The sequence below is a fragment of the Podarcis vaucheri genome (genome assembly GCF_965113315.1).
Source record: "Podarcis vaucheri genome assembly, chromosome: 14".
NCBI classification, from domain to species: domain Eukaryota; kingdom Metazoa; phylum Chordata; class Lepidosauria; order Squamata; family Lacertidae; genus Podarcis; species Podarcis vaucheri.
The window spans coordinates 50,899,828-50,913,661 of record NC_138752.1 but is presented as its reverse complement, the minus strand read 5'-3'; the positions used below and the strand labels follow the sequence as shown (position 1 = coordinate 50,913,661).

At 44.5% G+C, this 13,834-nt stretch overlaps 1 protein-coding gene across 2 annotated transcripts in view; it reads left to right on the top strand.

Annotated features, from left to right (window-relative positions):
• TMEM184A (transmembrane protein 184A) overlaps positions 1-13,834 on the top strand; it is a 40,455-nt gene that overhangs the window by 17,729 nt on the left and 8,892 nt on the right. For both annotated transcript variants that reach the window (XM_082199829.1, XM_082199830.1), the window contains 2 exons: positions 9,875-10,117; positions 12,607-12,772. In XM_082199829.1, the coding sequence (XP_082055955.1) occupies positions 9,875-10,117; positions 12,607-12,772 (409 nt within the window). The remainder of the gene's footprint in view (positions 1-9,874; positions 10,118-12,606; positions 12,773-13,834) is intronic.

The window sequence follows — 13,834 nt, the reverse complement described above, 5'->3', positions numbered from 1 at the left end:
CGCGTCTGCGCATGCGCGGGTCACGATTCACTGCTTCTGCGCATGCACATGACGTCATTTTGCACTTCTGTGTATGCGTGAGTGGCAAAACCCGGAAGTAACCCTTTCTGGTACTTCCGGGTCGCCGCGGGACGTAACCTGAAAGAATGTAACATGAAGCGGACGTAACATGAGGTATGACTGTATCTGGTTTTAGCAGGCATTGAAATGGCGTCTGGCTGATGTTGGTAGGCTGGGAGTCCCAAAGTGTGGGTGCTGACACACTAAAAGATCAATTTCTTCCAGTAATAGAGCAAATTTTGCTTAAAAAGCAGCCTTAACTCAGGGTGCTCCCGGGCCGCTGCCGTTTTCATGCGGGTATCAATCACATACCAGGAAATTCATCTTGGGCAACAAAAGCTGATTTGGAGCTCTCATACAGCAATCCTGCTCCTTAGTTGCAATAAGGAAAGCGATGGCAAAATGCCCTGGGATAGCATTTGTTCCATGCAGTTTCATCTGACCTCCCCAGAATTAAATCGCAACAAATGCTCAGGAAATAGCTGGCATTGTCTGATCTCCTTGCAAAACCATAGGGGTGAATCATCAATGATCAGGTCATCTGGGAGGGATTGAATGGTTACAGGCCCACCAACAGTCTATGAATGAGTTGGCTGTCCAAATTGTTATTGGTCCCGCAGACTTTAATGGATCAGTTCGATTTATTTTTTTTAAAATCAGCTTATCTGATTATCCCTCCAAACTCCCACGCGTGGTTAATTATATTTATATAAGAGTCACAAAGGTGATGGACATCTGGCGCCATCTTAAGAAGTGTGGATGAAGGAGGACTTCTAGGAGTTTCTTGTGTGTAACAACAAAGCTAAGATAGCTCCATGGGTGGAGCATGAGACTCTTAATCTCAAAGGTCATGGGTTCGAGTCTCCACCTTGGGCAAAAGATTTGTGCATTGCTGGGGGTTGGACTAGAGGAGATTCATGGTCCTTTCCATCTCTACAGTTCTGGGGGGAGGGGGACTATGGGGGAAAGGGAGACTTTTCCACCTCAGCCTCCAGACCTTTCCATCTTTTGCGCAGACTCCTTTAAGCAGCTTGCTACGTTCTTGCTTCTCACAAGGAGGCAGAACCAAGAGGCATAAATAGAGAGCAGGACCAGAAAAGAGGCGCCACTCCTGATAAGCAGGAACAGTTGGAGCATCTGAGAATGTCCACACCCTGCCCTGTTTCCATGCTGCTAAACAGGCTTCTGTGCCGGCCCAGTGTTCTTATGCACATTTTGCTGCGAGATCTGCTCCGCAGCCTCTGCTGCGCTCAGTTTCTGCAGCAGGATCCGTTGGTAAATGATTCACTGTTATCGCTCGTTTCTTCTACAGCATGGATAAAAATCAATGATGTTGATAATAATAATAATAATAATAATAATAATAATCAGATTTTTTAAAAAATCAATTTTTAAAAAAATTTAAATCTGATTTTTTAAAACTTAAATCAATTTTTTATTTATTTAAATTGGATTTTTAGAAGAAAATGCTTTGGGAGGAAAAAATCTTTCTAAAGATCATTTTCTACTTAAGTTACATTATAGTCCAAAGGCTATTCACCAATTATACCAGCAGGAATGCCTTTCTGTTAAAAAAAAAAAAAGATTTGCGCAAGTCTTACTGACTAGTGATTTAAATCAAATCCACCCTGCTCTCCAACACATGCAGAAACTGCCTTCCTGACCGTTGGATTCACTATTGGGAGCAAAGCAGCAATAAAATTGCATTGGGAGTGCGGAACTCCAGATCTCAAAGGTTCCTTTCAGCCTGGCCCAGGTTGGGGTGATGGAGAGATTTGGTCCAACAACATCTGGACGGCCACAGGTTCTCCAGCCCATAGTTATTTGAAAACTGCTTTGTGGTTGATTTGCTTCTTATTCTTCAGAAGTATATACAAGAGCTTTATTGTGGCTTGAATATACGTTTGCTGGAGGCCGGATCTGGCCCGCAGGCTGCCCTCTATTGCTTTAGGACAGCCTTCTCCAGATGTTTTGGACTACAACTCCCATCAGCCCTAGCCAGCGGGGCTCTTGGACACTTGTTGCGGTTATTGGAAACGTTGGTGTGTTTCTTCTTTAAAGGAAGAGTCCCAAAATAGAAGCCTTGATAAATGTAAGGAATGACATCTAAAGATGGAACCGTGTCGTCCACCGCCTAAAAATACACATGTATTATTAGTTTGATGCTGGGAACGGGACACCCTGAGAAATCCTGGCTCTGTTGCTTCTGCTGGCAAAAAAATCATTGTCTTTTGGGCTTAGCAAGCTATAACAGGAAGACCACCAAGAACGGGGAAAGGTGCAAAGCCATCAGCCAATAAAGTCCTGCTTCTTAAAGAATTCTATGACGGATTTTGGTTGTCGCCTTCAGGAGAATTTCTGCAATCCAGGGGGCTAGTGGAGAAAGTGAGGCCAGAGACACAAGAGTTGAAAATCTTGCTTTATCTAAAACCAAAGAAGCGAGAGTCACTTCAACTGGTGGTTAGAAGGAGATGCAGTCATGCCTGCCGAACTGCTGAATAACCGAGTTTCCTGTTTAGAAATAGAGGGTTTGGGAATATACGGTGCTGTAATTTGCTGAGTCAGACCCAATGGTCCATCTATTTGTTTATTTTATTAATTAAATTTGTATACCGCCCTTCACCCATAGATCTCGGGAGAGTTCACAACATCACACATGCAATATAAAAAGACAAAGACTGCAATACCGTGAAATCTGTTGCAGCTCTTGAATAGCTTCTGTTGTACACCAGATAGGTTTAGGAAGATATAACATCTTGGTTAAGTAATTATCTCAAACAGAGACAAATAGTGCACTAGATAAATATACATTTAAAATTAGAGGGAATTGGCAGGAATTCAATGGAACTAAGAAGAAGACTGTGAAAGTGTAACAGATATTGACAATTATTTGATGTTTATTTGTTATGGGTGGTTTTGATTTTGTGTTACGTTTTTTTTAAAAAAAGTTCAATAAAGCAATTTAAAAACTAAAAAAAATCAAAAGACAAAGTACATCATAAAAACAAGACACACACAAGCCAATAATGCCCCCCCCCCAAAAAAAACACATTTAAAAGAGGTATAAAATGTTAAAATGGCCTTGGCACTATCCGTGTATAAGACGCCCCCTAATTTTTGACAAAATTTATTAGGGGGAAAACCTTGTCTTATACACAGAAAAATACGGTAATTGTGAGCCAGTGCAGTTGGGGCAGGATCAGGGTAATATGCTGAAAAGGGACGCGGGTGGCGCTGTGGTCTAAACCACTGAGCTTCTTGGGCTTGCTGATCGGGATGTTGGCGGTTCGAATCCCCACGACGGGGTGAGCTCCCGTTGCTCGGTCCCTGCTCCTGCCAACCTAGCAGTTTGAAAGCATGCCAGCGCAAGTAGATAAATAGATACCGCGGGGGGGGGAAGGTAAATGGCATTTTCATGCGCTCTGGTTTGCGTCACGGTGTCCCATTGCACCAGAAGCTGTTTAGTCCTGCTGGCCACATGACTTGGAAAGCAGTCTATGGACAAACACCAGCTTCCTCAGTCTGAAAGCGAGATGAGCGCTGCAACCCCATAGTTGCCTTTGACTGGACTTAACCGTCCAGAGGTCCTTTACCTTTTTTTTACCTTAATATGCTCAAACTGTCTTGCCCCGGTGAGCAAGCTGGCCACCGAATTCTGCACCAGCTGAAGTTTCTGAACCGTCTTCAGAGGCAGCCCTACGTATAACGCATTGCAGTAATCTAACCTAGAGCGTAGACAACAGAGGTCAAGGCTACCTGTCCAAATGGGGCCCAATGGGGCCACCAGCCGAAGCGAATGGAAGGCCCTTTGCACCAGAATCAAAGTTGGAACAGAATGCTGGGGACGACTCGTTTATAATTATATTTTGAAAATGATTCCTGTTCTTATGTCGCTGCGTTGTTTTGTACTTTCTGGATATCCCTGATCATATTATAAAGTAAAGGTAAAGGGACCCCTGACCATTAGGTCCAGTCGTGGCCGACTCTGGGGTTGCAGCGCTCATCTCGCTTTATTGGCCGAGGGAGCCAGCGTACAGCTTCCGAGTCATGTGGCCAGCATGACTAAGCCGCTTCTGGCGAACCAGAGCAGCGCACGGAAACACCATTTACCTTCCCGCCAGAGCGGTACCTATTTATCTACTTGCACTTTGATGTGCTTTCGAACTGCTAGGTTGGCAGGAGCCAGGGACCGAGCAACGGGAGCTCAACCCATCGCAGGGATTCGAACCGCTGACCTTCTGATTGGCAAGTCCTAGGCTCTGTGGTTTAACCCACATGCCACCCGCGTCCCTATTATAAAGTAGTTGTGTTCTATATTATAAACCAAGCACTGCTAGCAGTTGTTTCTTTTTGTTTCCCAATGTATTTCTAATCAATTAAAAAATTAGCGTGGCGCAGGCAAATTTTTATTCTCCAAGTGTGGTACAGGAAAAAAGAGAACCAGTGCCTGAAGGGCTGGACATTTGTGTATTAAACCAAATTGGGGGTGGGAAACCTTTGGAGGTCCTGATGTTTTTGGATGACAGGTCCCCTCAGCCCTGACCTTTGGCCCTGCTGGCTGGGGCTGATGGCAGCTCAATATCCAGCAACATCTGGGGAGGCCAGTTCCCCCAAGCTCTGATTGCGTGTTTGTGTTCTTAAACAAGCAAGCTGTGACTTCTAGGAAAATGACTTCTCCATGTGGAATTGCAAAATAGAATCTGTGTGGTTTAGTGGTGGGGAGTGTTGGGCAGAGACCAGGAAGAAGCAGGTTGTAATCTCTGCTCAATCAGCAAGTTCACTTGGTAACCTTTGGCTAATATCTCTCTCTCTCTCTCTCTCTCTCTCTCTCTCTCTCTCTCTCTCTGTCTCTCTCTCTCTCTCTCACACACACACACACACACACACGGGGGGGAGAGAGAGAGAGAGAGAGCTTAGCTACTTTGCAAGGTTGCTGCTGGAAGTTTGGCTGCAACTCAGCTTGCTGAGACGGTTTGCCTGGCTGGACACTGAGGTCCAGCTCCGAGGGCCTTCTGGCAGTTCCCTCACTGCGAGAAGTGACGCTACAATTCATAGTGTTGGTGCTGACCTTTAAAGCCCTAAACAGCCTCGGCCCAGTAGACCTGAAGGAACGTCTCCACCCCCATCATTCTACCTGGACACTGAGGTCCATCTCCAAAGGCCTTCTGGCAGTTCCCTCCCTGCGAGAAGCGAAGTTACAGGGAACCAGGCAGAGGGCCTTCTCGGTAGTGGTGCCCACCCTGTGGAACGCCCTCCCACCAGATGTCAAGGAGATAAAACAACGATCTGACTTTTAGAAGACATCTGAAGGCAGCCCTGTTTAGGGAAGCTTTTAATGTTTGATGTTTTATTGTGCTTTTAATATTCTGTTGGGAGCTGCCCAGAGTGGCTGGGAAAACCCAGCCAGATGGGCGGCGTATATATTTATTATTATTCTTATTATTCTTATTATTCTTATTATTATTATTATTATTATTATTATTATTTATTATTATTGCAGGGCTGTGTGAAACCTTCAGCTTCCCAGGCCATCCCAGTAAATCTGTGCTGACTTCTTGTTTTTTTGATGTTTAGTGTGATAAATCTTAGGTTGCATTTAGCTGTACAACTTCTTCTGCTCATCACTTACTTCAGCCTTTCTCAACCTGTGGGTCCCCAGATGTTGTTGAACTACAACTCCCATCACCCCTAGCTAGCAAGGCCAGAGCTCAGGGATGATGGGAGTTGTAGTCCAACAACGTCTGGGGACCCACAGGCTGAGAACCACTGACTTGCTTTCTCTGGACCTTGAGGCAAGAGGTCATATTGGAACTATCTTCTGAGAACAAAAGAGCAAGCATGACTTCTTTGTTTCTCCAGCTAGATGGTTAGCTAGCATTTCAGACCCCAGCTAGGGTATTGTGTCCAGTTCTGGGCACCACAGTTTGAGGATATTGATGAGCTGGAAAGGTGTGCAGAGGAGGGCAACCAGGATGATAAAGGGTCTGGAAACCCAGGCCTTATGCGGAACAATTGAGGGAGCTGGGTATGTTTCGCCCGGAGAAGAAAAGAGAGGTGACATGATAGACACCTTCAAATATCTAAAGGGCTTCCACATGGAACAAGCTTCTTCTCTGCTGCTCCAGAAGATAGGACCCAAACCAACAGATTCAAATTATAAGAAAGGAGATTCCAGCTAAACATCAGGAAAAACGTTCTGAGGTTAAGAACAGTTTGACAGTGGAATGGACTCCTCAGAAGGTTATGGACTCTCCTTTGTTGGAGGTTTCTAAGCAGAGGTCTGATGGCCCAACTGTCATGGATGCTTTCGTTGAGATTCCTGCATTGCAGGGGTTTGGATTAGATGACCCTCAGGGTCCCTTCTGACGCTACGATTCTCTGATTCCTGTCAAGAATGTAAAGGTAAAGGTACCCTTGACCATTAGGTCCAGTCGCGAACGATTCTGGGGTTCATCTCGCTTTATTGGCTGAGGGAGCCGGCGTACAGCTTCCGGGTCATGTGGCCAGCATGACTAAGCCGCTTCTGGCGAACCAGAGCAGCGCACGGAAACGCTGTTTACCTTCCCGCCAGAGCAGTACCTATTTATCTACTTGCACTTTGATGTGCTTTCAAACTGCTAGGTTGGCAGGAGCAGGGACCAAACAACAGGAGCTCACCCTGTCGTGGGGATTCAAATTGCTGACCTTCTGATTGGCAAGTCCTAGGCTCTGTGGTTTAGTCAGGGAAATCTGCGCTGGCAAATAGACAGTTGAAAATATATATATACACAAATAAAGCTGTATTCGATGGACAAAAGCATATATGATTTCTGACATGACTGAGAATTGTAGAGCCAGGGACGGAGAACTTTAAAGCATTAAGATCAGAAGGCAGAAAATATGAAAACGAGAAGAGGCAGGAATGAGGATTTGGAGATATGCTTCAGAGGTCCAGACTATGGGGAGCCCAGAAAAAAATAATAATTACACTTTGGACTATAATTGGTCTTTTTTTCTTGTTTTTTCTTATTATTTTTAATTGGATTATGATTTGGATATGTTGATTGGTTGTTTTCATTGGAAAATCAATAAAAATGATTTATTTGTTTTTTTATAAAAGACCATAGCACCACCTGCATCCCTATCAAGAATGTACTTCCTGTTAATTTTTATCGATGCGGAGAAGGCCTTTGACAACATTTCTTGGAAATTTATGAAGAAAACTTGGAAGGGATGGGAGTGGGAAGGGGGTTTGAGAATGGAATAGAGGCAATCTATTCAGAACAAAAAGCTAAGTTGATAGTGAACAATGTGGTGACAGAAGAACTTCATATCGAAAAAGGAACACGCCAGGGGTGCCCCCTATCCCCTCTGTTGTTTATTTCAGTCCTGGAGGTTTTGCTGAATATGATAAGGGAGGATCGGCAGGTACAAGGAATACGGGTCGGAGCGAAACAATATAAACTGAAAGCATTTGCAGATGACTTGGTTTTAACATTACAGGAGCCAGAACCTAGTACAAAAAGAGTTTTGGAATTGATTCAGAAATTTGGTCGGGTGGCGGGTTTTAAGTTGAACAAACAAAAAACTAAGGTGTTAGGGAAAAACTTGACGGTTACTGAAACAGAGGGGTTTCAGAAGGAAACAGAACTAAACATTGTTAAAAAAGTGAAATACCTGGGGGTCAATCTGTCTTCTAAGAATTTGAATCTATTTAAAGATAATTATGAAAAATGTTGGTCAGAAGTCAAAAAAGATTTAGAAATTTGGTCAAGATTGAAACTATCCTTGTTAGGCCGAATTGCAGCTATAAAAATGAACGTTTTGCCAAAAATGTTGTTTTTGTTCCAGGCCTTGCAGATTGTGGACAGAGTGGATTGTTTCGGAAAGTGGCAGAAGGACATTTCTAAATTTGTCTGGCAGGGCAAAAAGCCCCGAATAAAGTTTAAAATACTAACTGACGCAAAGGAGAGAGGGGGGTTTGCCCTGCCGGACTTAAGGTTATACTATGAAGCTGCGGCCTTCTGCTGGATGAAAGATTGGATTTTATTGGAAAACACTGATGTCCTAGATCTGGAAGGCTTTAATAATTCGTTAGGATGGCATGCGTATTTGTGGTATGACAAGGGGAAAACATATGGAATGTTTAAAAACCATATTGTCAGAAAAGCAATATTTATGGTCTGGAAAAAATACAAAGACTTATTGGAAAGTAAAACCCCGAGGTGGATTTCACCAATAGAGGCCAAAGCCCGGAAAACATCCAATATGGAGGCATATTGGCCGAAATATTGGGAAATAATAGAAAACATTGGAGGTAATTGGAGGTTGCAGAGCTTTGAAAAATTAAAGGATAAGGTGCAAAATTGGCTACATTATGCCCAAATTAATGAGGTTTTTAAGCTAGATAAAAAAATAGGATTCCAGGTGGAAAAATCGAAACTTGAGACAGAGCTGTTAGAACCAAAGACCAAGGTAATATCGAGAATGTACAACTTGCTGCTTAAATGGAACACTCAGGATGAGACAGTTAAATCAGCCATGATAAAATGGGCTCAAGACATTGGTTACAATATTATGTCTGAGGACTGGGAAAGGTTATGGACCACCGGTATGAAGTTTACGGCATGTAATGCCTTGAAAGAAAACATTATGAAAATGGTATACAGGTGGTACATGACCCCAGTCAAGCTTGCTAAGATATACCATTTGTCTGATAATAAATGTTGGAAATGCAAGGAGGCTGAAGGGACATTCTTTCACCTCTGGTGGACTTGTCCAAGATTGAAGGCCTTTTGGGAAATGATCTATAACGAGTTAAAAAAGGTGTTTAAGTACACCTTTCCCAAGAAACCCGAGGCCTTCCTTCTGGGCATTGTCGGCCAGAAGGTGTTAAAAAAGGATAGAACTTTTTTTATGTATGCTACAACTGCAGCAAGAATTCTTATCGCCAAGCATTGGAAGACCCAAGATTTGCCCACACTGGAGGAGTGGCAGACGCAATTGATGAACTACATGGAACTGGCCGAGATGACTGCAAGAATCCGAGACCTGGGAGAAGAGGCAATGGAGGAGGACTGGAAAAAATTTAAAGACTATTTGCAAAAGTATTATAAGTTGTATGAAACATAAGACGCCGTATGATTTGGAACGTTAGCCCCAGCAATGAAATTTAATTATTTATGAAATTGATAACACTCATGAAAGAATCAAAGTTTAAACGGGTAAAAAGGATATTATGTTATATCTTTAGAGTAATTGGAGAATAAGAGATTTAAACTTAAATTGCAATTGAAAATATAAAGAAACATACGAAATAAGGGTATAATTTGCTGATAACTTTATTATCAAGAATGCATTATGTGGGAGATGTGGGGAAGTCCAATGGAAATTTGAAGTGAGTTGTCGAAATGGTTATGATTTTCTGTTCTTTTTTCTCTTTTTTTCTTCTGTTCTGTCTTTCCTTTTGTTCTCTTTGTAATTTGGAAAAAATGTAATAAAAAATTATTATAAAAAATAAAAAAAAAAGAATGTACTTCCTGGAATAAATGCAAGCTTTCTTATTTTGTACCAAGTCTCAGTCTGAATACCTTTCAGCTAAAGGTGTGCTCCAGGCAAGGATCCGTTTAACGAAGCTGCGTCTAAACTCTGCCATGTCTGCCATTCTGACCTTGGACAATAAAAGGGTGCAATAAAAGCTGTCATTGCAAAGAGCTGAGAGCAAACACAAAGCCCTCTGTTCCCTGATTCTCCCCCGTGCCTCCTGCCGAGGTGTCATAGGTTACCTTTTTATCTCCCGATAGCTCACCTTTGCTCTCTCTCTGATCTCTGCCAGATGAACAACGCAACGCTCGCCAACGAGTCTTCTCCCCCCGGCAACATGTCTCTTGCCACGCTGAGTGTGGATTTCCTCCCGTCGGCGGTGGGCTCCGGCCCCCTGGTCGTAGGCGATGGCTCCCAGCTGAGGGCCGACCAGAACCACTCCCAAGACAGCCAGCATCTCTTCCTGACCACTTCGGCGGCCAAGGTGATCACTGGCCTCTTTGTGTGGGCTGCCCTTGTCATCACTTGCCACCAGGTAAGTTGGGAGAAGCTGGAGGCCCCAAGGCTCTCGGAAAGACCGTATCCTGCCATAGGGATGTGCCTCGGGCTCCGAGATCTTTAGGGGTGACCCTTTTCTCAGTCCGGCCACCCAGAAGGGCGGGCTTGGTGGAGAGGACCTTCTCAGCGGCTGCTCCCAAACAACTTTGGAACTCCCTCCCAAATAAACTAGGCTGGCTCGCTCCTAGTTGTCCTTCTGCCCAGTGGCGTAGCGTGGGTTGTCAACACCCGGGGCAAGGCAAGTAATTTGCGCCCCCTAACCCGTGGATTTGCGCCCCCTAACCCGTGGATTTGCGCCCCCTAACCCTAACCCCCAGATGTTGCGCCCAGTGCGGCCGGGCCCCCCTGCACCCCCCACGCTACGCCACTGCTTCTGCCAGCAGGTGAAGACCATTTTATTCCTTTGGGAACGGGCTGTTTTTTAAAGAACGGGCTTTTAAATAGTGCTGGGTTGTTATTGAAATACTGGTAATAAAAACATTTCCTTACCTTTTGGCAATTGTCTTGTATGCATATCCCTAAACATTTTGGGAATCTTTGTACTTTTGTCCCATTTGCTGTATTTGTTTCCCCTGATTTGAACTATAAAATGGTGGTTTTCTTGAGTCAAAACGAGAGTACCCAAAAAGTATATTTTTTTAGTTTTTTGTATTTTATCTGTGCTGTTTAAATTTGTGTAAGCTGCTTTGAGTCCCAGTCTGGGGGAAAGGAATAAGAATAAGAATAAGAATAAGAATAAGAATAAGAATAATATAATAACAGGGCTTTTTACAATTCCCCAAGTTCATGCCCTACAGATGATGTTGGACTACAACTCCCAGCATGCCAAGGGAAGACACAAGTCTAAAATAATAAATTTTATTTATACCGTGCCCTTCCCGGCCAGAGCCAGGTTCAGGGTGGCTAACAACAGTAAAATTACAGTAAAAACATAATAGGGGGGGACAATTTAAAATACAGGTTAAAATGCAATTTAAAATCCAGCCTCATTTTAAAAGTAGCCCATAGTTCAAAACCCTAAGGGCAGGGAAACATAAGGGTCAGACTGAGTCTAAACCAAAGGCCAGGCAAAACAGCTCTGTCTTGCTGATGTCATCTGAAGACATCAGAAGATGTCAAGTCCCGCAGGGCCCTAGTCTCTTGGGACAGAGCGTTCCACCAAGTTGGGGCCAGTACTGAAAAGGCCCTGGCCCTAGTTGAGATCAACCTAACCACCTTGCGACCTGGGACCTCCAAAATGGTGACATAATAAACACCACTTAACAGCAACACATCTTTGTGTTAAGTTTTTTGGAAGGTGCCGCAGCAATTAAAGTGGGCTCCTCCTTACCAAGCATGGTTCCTAGGAACAAAGGAAACTGCCTTTCACTGAGTCAGGCCCCTGGTCCATGGAGAACAATATCACTTACACTGACTGGCAGCAGCTTTCCAGGGTTATGGACACGGTTCTCTCCCAGCTCTGCTCGGAGATGCCAGAGACCTGAACCTTGGACGTTCTCCATGCTCCACAAGTGCATTGCAGGCTTTGCATTCCAATGAGCTGTAGGCTGGCGCTTAGAACAAGATTCTAGTCCCCATGTTCTAAAGACGAGGCTGATTAACAAAAGAACATTGGAAATGGCCTTTTGACAAGTCGGGTGATAGGTGTGCCTAGCTCGGTGTTGTCCACACCAGGGATGTCTCTGGAGGTTGCAGACTCCCAACTCCCATCCGTCTCAGATGTTGTGGCTGATGGCTGAGGATAATAATAATAATAATAATAATAATAATAATAATAATAATAATAATAATAATTTATTTATACCCCGCCCTTCCCGATTCAAAAACCGGGTCAGGGCGGCTAACAACAAATTTAAAACACCTTAAAACACTTAATTATAAAACCAGCATAAAATACAGAATAAAAACATGAATAACAATAAAATTCAAAAATCAATTTGTTAATCCCCAGGGCCAGCTAGGTGAATTGGTCCTACTTGGGCCAATGAGGAGGCCAGGGGAGATTTAACTGTGGGGTCTGAATTCATATTAAAGGCCAGGTGGAATAGCTCTGTCTTACAGTCCTGATGGAAGGAGGTTAAATCCTGAAGGGCCCTAGTCTCATGGGACAGAGCATTCCACCAGGTCGGAGCCATCACTGAAAAGGCCCTGGCCCTGGTGGAGGATAGTCTAACTTCCTTAGGGCCCGGGACCTCTAAACTATGGTTATTCATGGACCTCAAGGTCCTCTGCAGGGCAGACCAGGATGGGAGAAGCTTGCTCTCTTGCAGACATGGGCAAAGTTGGCCCTCCAGATGTTTTGGGACTACAACTCCCATGATCCCTAGCTAACAAGACCCAGTGGTCAGGGATGATGGGAATTGTAGTTCCAAAACATCTGGAGGGCCGACTTTGCCTATGCCTGCTTGTGTTTCTCTGGAGTAGATCTCCTGCTTCCCACAGTCTTGCCCGTTTCTTTTCTTCCAGATCTTCTTGCACCTGAAAAGCTACACCATCCCCAACGAGCAGCGCTACATCATCCGCATCCTATTCATCGTGCCCATCTACGCCTTCGACTCGTGGCTCAGCCTTTTGCTGATCGGCAGCCACCAATACTACGTTTATTTCGACTCGGTGCGCGACTGCTACGAAGGTGAGCCGGGTTTGGTGGTTCGGCCCAGGAACGTGGGCGGATCGAGGGCTCGTTCTGCGGCGAGCTGATTTTGCACCACCGCATGCGGCAAAAATGTGCGCCCAGGGCTGTTCGATCCCGAGCGGCCTGCACATTTTGAAACGGCTGGGTTTCTTTTGCAATAAAGTTCAGGAGCAAGGAGTTCATTTCTGTTCCGAGAAACCCTTCTGTGGTGAATTGCACAAGACATTCTGCGTGTGGCTCAGAAGCACTGTGGCTGAGGACAGGCGCATCTTAGAGCATTGGCAGCATCCTTATCTTCTTCGGTGCAAAGCACACCACTTCCTCTCCAGGCCTGAGCTCTGCAAATCCTCCTTTCTCTCAACATAAATTTTCTTTTCCGCAAGCATCCAGCAAAAGTCAACTGTGGACGGCATCAACTGGCTAGTACCAGTGTCGTCGCCAAGATGTGTTTCAGCTCTTTGATGCAACAACTAAGGAAACCTTTCTTTCTGAGGAGCAAGAAAAGGGGGGGGGCCTTGCAAGTTTTATCAGAGTCAAAACCTCTTTTTTGTTGGGGGGGCAGGGAAAGGGAGAAATTCCAAAAGCAGTCCAATGAGGACTGAGTTTGCTTGGTAATGCAGAAGGACAGTGGTGAGGCTCTGAGAGGGTATGCAGTGGCTGGAATGCTAAACGGGGAAGACCTCACGCTGCAACATCTTGTTGCAGGCCACGCGGACCGATTTTTTTTTTGCATTGCCCATGAGTTTCACAGTCTTCAGTCTGCCAATAGAATTGCTTTCGTTTCATCTTTTCAACACCTGCTGAAAATGTTCCTATTCTGTCAGGCTTATGCAGACAATTTAAAATACGTCTTTCCATGATAAGTTAGCTGATCTCTAACTTTTTACAGTAGTACCTCGGGGTAAGTACTTAATTTGTTCCAGGGGTCCGTCCTTAACCTGAAACTGTTCTTAACCTGAAGCGCCACTTTAGCTAATGGGGCCTCCCGCTGCTGCTGCGTCACCGCTACGCAATTTCTGTTCTCATCCTGAAGCAAAGTTCTTAACCCGAGGTATTATT